This window comes from Quercus suber, unplaced genomic scaffold (genome assembly GCF_002906115.3).
Source record: "Quercus suber isolate HL8 unplaced genomic scaffold, Cork oak 2.0 scaffold_236, whole genome shotgun sequence".
In the NCBI taxonomy this organism is placed as follows: domain Eukaryota; kingdom Viridiplantae; phylum Streptophyta; class Magnoliopsida; order Fagales; family Fagaceae; genus Quercus; species Quercus suber.
In genome coordinates, this window is record NW_027069693.1 from 610709 (window position 1) to 618922 (window position 8214).

The 8214-nt window shown below is 32.3% G+C and overlaps 1 protein-coding gene across 1 annotated transcript; it reads left to right on the top strand.

Annotated features, from left to right (window-relative positions):
• Window positions 1-408: 408 nt before the first annotated feature.
• Window positions 409-1087, top strand: LOC112004505 (uncharacterized). The gene has a single exon (XM_024036755.2). It carries the CDS (start codon window positions 473-475, stop codon window positions 956-958), a length of 486 nt encoding a protein of 161 aa, XP_023892523.1. The 5' UTR covers window positions 409-472; the 3' UTR covers window positions 959-1087.
• Window positions 1088-8214: the final 7127 nt, after the last annotated feature.

The following is an 8214-nucleotide window of genomic DNA, read 5'->3' on the forward strand; positions in this document are numbered from 1 at the left end:
ATTTAAAAAGTTTAAAATCTCATGGATTGCCTTTTGAAAATAAGTAATAACATATTCCTCGTGCAGGTTCATCTCACTTATTAATTTCCAACAATCCTGACTCAGTCTTACCCCTATGTTTTTACTCAAAGAAATCACAAGTCGATCCTCAAGTTTTTTCAAGAAGGTCATGATTACTTCAATTAGGAGGTCATGACATGGAATATGAACTCTTGAGTCCAGCAAAGACTCTCCCCAAAAAAAAAAAAAAAAATGAAGAGAAAAAAAGAAAGAAAGAAAGGTCCAGCAAAGACAACAGGAATTTCAACTTCATGGGGTCCAGAGAGAGATAAGGTCATTTTGTGTAATATCTTAAACATGATGAGGTTACTTTCTATAACCACTTCCTTTAAATATAACACAATCTACTTGTAAAACTATCCACTTAGAAAACCACCATTAAACTATAAGATTTTTCTAAATAAACAAAACCATGGGGAATAGCTTAGGCCTGCAAGATAAAGTTATCAAGATCAGGAAAACAGATGGGAAAATCCTTACATACAAAGCACCCATGAAAGTCCACCAAATCTTGTCAGAGTTTCCTGGCCATGCAATATCAGACACCCTTCCTGTCCTCAGGCGTCTCAAACCAGACACCAAACTTCACAGAAATCATGTATACTATCTACTACCTCTACCTCTTCCTCTGTCATCACCAAAAGTAGGCAAGAAGAAAACAGTGAGGTTTGCAAACCCAGAAGAGGAAGCTGTGCAAGAAAGTGGAGTGGTGAGGATTAAACTGGTTATCACAAAGAAAGAGCTGCAAGAGATGATACAAAAGGGAGTAGTCGCTGTTGATGAAATGGTTTCTCAACTTCATATCAAGAAGGGCATAGATAGCGCAGATGAGTTCACAGCTGACGATGATAACAAAGGGTGGAAGCCTGATTTAGAAAGCATACCAGAAGTAAACTAGTAAATTTTACATGTATATACTAGCTAGTCTCTCAAACTTTAACTAGTTTCTTCCGCTTAATTAACACGCAAAGTTAACAGTGTAGCCATGAAATTAATATATTGGAGAAAAACAGTTTACTTCTTCTTCTTTGACAGGGTTCAGAATATACATTATTTTCCTGTGCTTTAATTATGAAAAACTGCAGCTCATAATCAGCAAACAAGTAGGGTCCTTTTTTTTTGTTTAAAATATTATTTCTATTTTAAATAATTCATTTTTTCGAATAGATATTACAAATTTAAAGTCATATCCCTAACTCATATAAAATTTTCAATAATGTAATATTTTGTATATATTGTCAGTTTTAGAAAATAAAATATTACTGGAGTAATTAAAAAAAAAAAAAAAAAGAATTCTTTCCAAAAACCTTGAAAGTTAAGAAGACCGCTCTATTCCATGCTGGTTTTACGTTCAAATCTTTGTCACATGAAACCATTCCGTTGAGCACATACTAGGTCACAAATATAACAGGAAGGTGAAAAGGCTGATGAGATTAGAATAATTATCAAAACTGCATAGAAAAATATCTATGATTAATATAATGATCTGGATAGCCAACTAAGCTTAACAAAATATCATACTCAACTCTCATAATGAGAAAATCTTCTGCCAACCCATATAAGATAATCATAACAAGCATAAAGCATGGCATATAAGAAAAGGATATAACGATGTGGTACATGTGAGCCCCTTGATAAAAAATTTATGAGTTGATCATCAATCAAATATTTAAAATTAAAGTCTTTATAGTTTATAATTATGAATCAAAGATGTGTTTATGAATTAAATAGTAAATAAAATTCGATTAAAGTGAAATTTATCATGCATGTTAAAAATATAAAAAAAAAATGTAATCTATCTATGTGATTTGCAAATTATTTATTCCAAATAAAATTATTAGGTGTTTTATTTACCCATATATATATATATATAATATTGTTTGTTTGTTTGCTTAGACCCCTTGAAAATCAGATTATTTTAACCTAATGAATTAGCCAAGTATTTACTTAAGTTAATTATGAGATCTAGGTTAAACAAATGCAAACATTTAGTGTAGAAAAGTAATGAAGACAGTAATATAATTGTTCAGACATATGTGATTCACTTGTTAGGAACATATGTCACTATTTTATGTAATTGACTAATCCTTTGACAAAATGCACTTTACTTGTATTTTGGTAGATCTAGAATGTGCTTAATACTTCAAGAAACCTTGTTTCCTGATTAAGTGTTAAAACTATGCAAGTCTGTCCAAGATTCAAGCTGAGAAAGTGCTTGTCATTAAAGCTCGACAACTAGCGTCTATCGAGCTTGAAAAGCTATTCCAACCCCGTGGCTCAACAGCAGCTCGACAGATAACTATCTGTCGAGGTTTATAAAAAACAGAGTTTCAGTTCTGTTTTGACTCCAATCTGTGATTATGTGTTTGGATTTTCTTTTTTCACAACTTTAGACATATAAAAGGATTATTTTAAGGGTCGTCAAAGGTAGGGAACAAGTTGCACAAGTGTTGAACAAAGTTTGTTCAAGCAAATTGTGACCGGAGACAGAATTTGCCCTAGTTCATCTTTCTTGTAAAAAAGTTGCTGAATTTGTGCACCGTAGGGTTTTGTAACCAAGCATTTTCTCGATCTTTATCGTGTGATGAAGTACTGAAGAACTTTGTAGCCAACAAACTTCTCTAGTTGGTGATTGAAGTTGCTTACTGAGATCTGCGCAATTGGTTAGTCACGTACTGGGAGTTATGCATTAAAAGAAGAGATTGTCATTACAGACTAAGTCCAATTGGGTATTAGGGTAAGGGTTCAACTGTACGTTGATATAAGGTATTGGGATTCCTTTACTTGTAATCACTTGTTGTGATAATAGTGGATTCTCGGGAGTGGTGACCTTAAAATCATCCGGTGGGGCTTTTGCCTTATAGATTATCTCCATTCGTAAACAAATTACTGTGTCAATTTATTTTCCACTGCATACTTAGTTTACTTGGTGATTTGTTTGTGCTACCATGCGTTTGCATGTAAATTTGATTAATTAATAAACTTGGCTAATTAATCAATTAATTTATCACAAGGGGTTAGTATGTTTTTGGTCTATCAATAATGACCTAGGAAAACTAATGAAACCAAAGGTTTCAAGGTAAAAACTTAGGGAGAATTTAACCTAACTATTCTTAAGGTAAACAAATCCACTATGATAGAATGGAAGATTGCAAAAGATTTGAACTCTAAATCTAAAGCTACCTCATGTAAAACTTATTAACATGACCATGTACAGCTCCAACTCCACGGACTCTTCTATCTTGGATTTGCTGAACACAAACTCCCACGCTTGTGACTTTAAAATCCCACTCAAAGGTTTCAGATCACCATCAGTAGTTGATCTTGTTGTAGCAACTTCTACAATACCGGATCTTGAGTTTCTTCAAAGAATATTGCCGATAGAAGACTTGAGAGAGTTCTAGGTACAAAAAATCTATATCTACAATTAGAGTCCTTTAAATACTGGAAAAAAAGGGGATCATGATTTGGGCTTCAAACAGACAAGTTATGGGCCTTTTAAGCTTGTTGATTTTTGATGATATGCGACTTTCGACTAATCGAACAGCAATCGAGAAAAGTCGAATAGCAATCAAGAGAATTAGATTGCAACTCACTTTTTTCATCCTGAACTTGAGTTTTTTGTCTTGGATTTGAAAGTACACCATTCTAATTGAATGAAACTTACTTTTGTCATGGTTTGCCAAAACTACAAACTCAAATCCTAATAATCTCCCCCTTTGGCAATCCATGACAAAACTCACATACAACATAATGCCCATATACAATAAAATGCCCAAATACATCACAAATCCCAATATAAGACTCCTAACCTAGAAGTTGCAAGAAGAAGCAGAAGATCTTGATTGGAATATATCTGTCTTTCCTGAAACACTCACAAGAGTACATCAACGCATGTGTGGAAATAAAGACAGATAAACAATAAATAATAAATATACAAACTAAATCTCCCCCTAAGTTAGACACATAAAAAAAAACTTATATTCTTCACCTTATAAAACAATTTCATCTCCCCTTAAAAAAAAAAAAAAAAAAAAAATAACAAGCATCGACTAGAAAAGCAAATTCAAAATAAAGAAAAACTAGCTCAATAATTTAAAATTTGGCCCAAAAAAAGGAAAAATTAGTTTAGGGTTGAGTATGAAAAGCCCAAAATTTGAAAAATATATCGACTTTAAACCCCATCTTATACATAGTAATGCACATGTGACTGCAAAAATGAGGTGCAGTGCGATTATGGTTTTGGCTAAACTCTAAACCGCACTACACCGCACCGCACATGTAACCGCAAAAATAAGGTGCGGTGCAGTTATAGTTTTAGCTAAACCGCACCATAAAGTGCGGTGCTAAAAATGACCTAAAACTGCTTTGCACCGCGAACAACCCTAAGTGTGGGTGTTGTACAATTGCAATTTTTTTTTTTTTTTTCTTTTTTTGAGAAACAATTGCAATTTGAATGTACGTTGTTGACCTTTAGCAAGCGGCCGAGAGGTCATAAGGAGTGGAGTTAAGTTAACTCATTTTTACATCTGACTAGGTCATTTATTTCAACTTGGTCTGTAATAGTTGGAAATTGGTTTGGTCCATGAATTTTATATTTATTGTAGTTCTCTATTAAATGTAGTGTGACTTGCATGTGCTTAAATTAAAATTGTCCATAATAGATAAATACATACTAGAAAGAAATTTTAATTTTCGTTTTTCTCTCTTTGTAAAATTTTCCTTAAAATATTCTACATGAACATGTCACAAGACATTTAACAGCTAGAACAAGTTCAATGAATTTACAAATGAAGGTTACACACGCTGAGAATAAATATAACTTCAAGTAAGGACTGAACTATAAGATTTTAACTTTTCGAAGTCAACTATGATTTTTATTTTATTTTTACCAATGGAAAATAAAAATTTATGAACAGAATTTTTTTTTTCAATGAAGTTTATAAAAGGATTCAATACTAGACTAATACCCGAGAAATAAATTAACGACTACTTAGTGTTAACAAAATATAAATAAAAGAAAAAAGAATTTATAACTGTTTCTTAATATATATATCTATATATATCAACTAATCATCTATTAAAATCTTTTTTTTTTTTTGAAATCCCGAATATCATTCATAATTGATTCTATATTAATTTTCGTATCAGTTTTCCTAGTCTCTAAAACTAAATACTACCCTGAATTCTTTTATACAAACAAAATCATTATTTTTAATGCCTGAAACAATGAATAGAGTCTTTCTAGTACCACAAATTAAGTTATAAGTTTTTTCATAATTATCTAATGTGACAAACTGTATTTATTTATTTTGATAAATAAAAACTGTAATTGACTACGTATCAATTTCATATGATTCTATTATCTTACCCCAGTTTATAATTGCGGCAAAAGGTAATTGTACTATAATCTTTGCAGGAAATGAGTAGGTCATTGCCGTGTACGCAAAGACCAAGTCATGGCTAGGAAAATTCATTGTTTGAAACAAAAATAGAATTAAAATTCCAGCTTTCGGCCCCTACATATATTTGCCAAGGCCAAACTTCTTTGATACAATAAAAAAAAAAAAAAAATCATAACATCATTCATCTACCAAAGTTACTTCAACATCTTATCTTTCCAAACTCTCAACCTTTCCCAAGAATATCATCCTTATCCTTTCCACAAAGCCCGTACACATATCATAGTATATTCTCCGATTCTTGTTGTCTTCTAAATAGTACAATTTCCATGGCTAACCCTGATGATGAGGTTCAGCTGCCTGATGGGTATCTCTCAGATGATGCAATGATTGTCTTAATGACAGCCCCGGCGACAAGCACAGAGAATTCAACCTTTTCCGGAGATGAAAACAATGATATTTCACAGCTAGGAAAAGATGTCCTTCCAATAGGAAAGATACCAGACTTGGCTGAGAACTATTATAGGTTTGACTGGAAGGTGGGAAAATCAGTTCATCGAAAGCTGCTTAAGAAAGTTAATCAAGCGGTAACGGTGCCAAATGTGAACTCGCATCAAATGAAAAATCGAAGCACCCAAAGGAGTTTAAGCATTGACTCGCCGCGAACACCTCCGAATAAAAAGGGAGACGAGTTGCTACTAAAACATGAGCGTTTCAAGGTACGAACCATAAACTTTTATGGAAGTGTTGAGAAACGTGATCAAGGCACTCAAGGCAGTCAAGGAAGTAATAGTAGTACTAAGTCCGGTACCTCTAAATAAAGTTTTGGATTTGCAGGAAGTTCAAGAAAATAATAACCACTGCCTTTCATGTAAATTGAAGAAATTATTGTTCTATGGAGATTTTCTTTTTCAATATTTGGTTGATTATTCTTGTTAATGAGAAATATCCGTATTGCAAGTTAGCAGTTAATTTTCCTCTGGATTTTCCCGATGGTTATATAACAACAATAAAACTAAGTTCCAGTTCCAAGTGTATAGGGTCGGTTTTTCCAAAGGATTATATTTTGATCAATATTTACAAATCAATCATACAACTTTACTAAGAAGTTTTTGTAGATAATGGATTTGATTCATGACCCTCGAAAGGCCATCTTCTGCTAGCTCTTTTAATTTCTGTCCATTTAGGGAAGAAAGATCGATAGATAAGATTTTGTAGCTCTTTTAATTTTAGCTGTACGACTAGATGTTATGCAGTTCAAATCAAGGTTATTGCTACATATACAATGCTTTTTACAATTCTTAAATTAACAAGTACTAATTCTTATTTTTCGTGTTGGTGGTCAAACTAGCTAGGTTAGCTGTACGACTAGACGTTGTGCACTTCAAATCAAGGTTATTTCTACATATACAATACTTTTCATAATTGTTGTTAAATTAACAAGTACTAATTCTTATTTAATTAACACATCGCTTTTGTACTTACACTGATAACAACTTGTGAGATTTATAGTTATAAAATTTTTTTGTGACTCTTTGACTTGTAATTAATTCAATTTCTAGTGGGGCAAGTAGTTGACCACTGCCAACGACTTGATAGAGCAAAATGAAGTTCTTTCATTTTTTTTTTTTTGGGACCCTACTCTAAAATAAAAGCAATTGATAGAATGTAGCAAGATCAATAATTATCATATCATATGCACCCACTGTAATATACAGATTTCGAGTAATTTTATTGATACCACAATTATCAATGGTGGCATTGAGTCAATGTTGTATAGTTTATGGGCACCAATGTTAGAAGTACGGATAATGATTAAATTTATCATTTTTTAACTTCTCAAATTTTTGGGTTGCAAGTAATTTAAGGTAATATCAAAGCAGAAGATCTTGACCCAAACTATGAGATATTCACTACATAGAGCAAGTGCACAAGATACCTCGTCATAGCAAGATACATGCTGCGTAATACAAAATCAAATTTTATATTGTTTAATAACTCTTTAATAGGATTTAGCACCAAAATAAATAATAATAAAATGGGACAAAATTTAGCTACAAAATTAGTTGTAGCTTTTGGCTACAACCTTATTCAATAAAAGAAACATTACTATATATTTTGAAAATTAAACTGTTGAATTGCATGTTCTTTACACTCTTAATACACATGTCAAATTTTGTATTAATGAGATATTATTTATTATATGATCTTTAAGCTTATATTTTATGCATAATTGTAAACTACAAAAGCTTGCAAATGGTGGATTTGTCAAAATTCATCTTTAATAAAAAGATATTAAGTAAGGTTGTAGCTAAACTTTGTATTATTTTTTTCTATAAAAAATAATAAGAAGTTATATATATATATATATATGAATGATGGGACCAATGAACCTTCCTGCCTAGACGATAATATAAGTCGCCTTCATCCGTCTTGCCGCGTCATGGATGAAGTAAGACAAGCCATTCAATGAAGGATTTAATGCCTCGGGCAGTTACAAGACAGGTTGTCAGACCATTGGAAGCTCATTAAAACCTACATCACTGAGCCTGGAGACATTACAAAGAGGCACTAAAGCCACAATAATGGCCACAACGGCTAGGAGCAATGAAGCCATATATAAGCAACCCCCAAGACCAAAAAAGGTACACATTCTGATATTCCAATACGCTATTGCTCTAATATTTTTTGAAAAAGCCTTCATACGCTAACTTTATCATTGGAGACTCTGTGGCAGGCACCACATCGATGA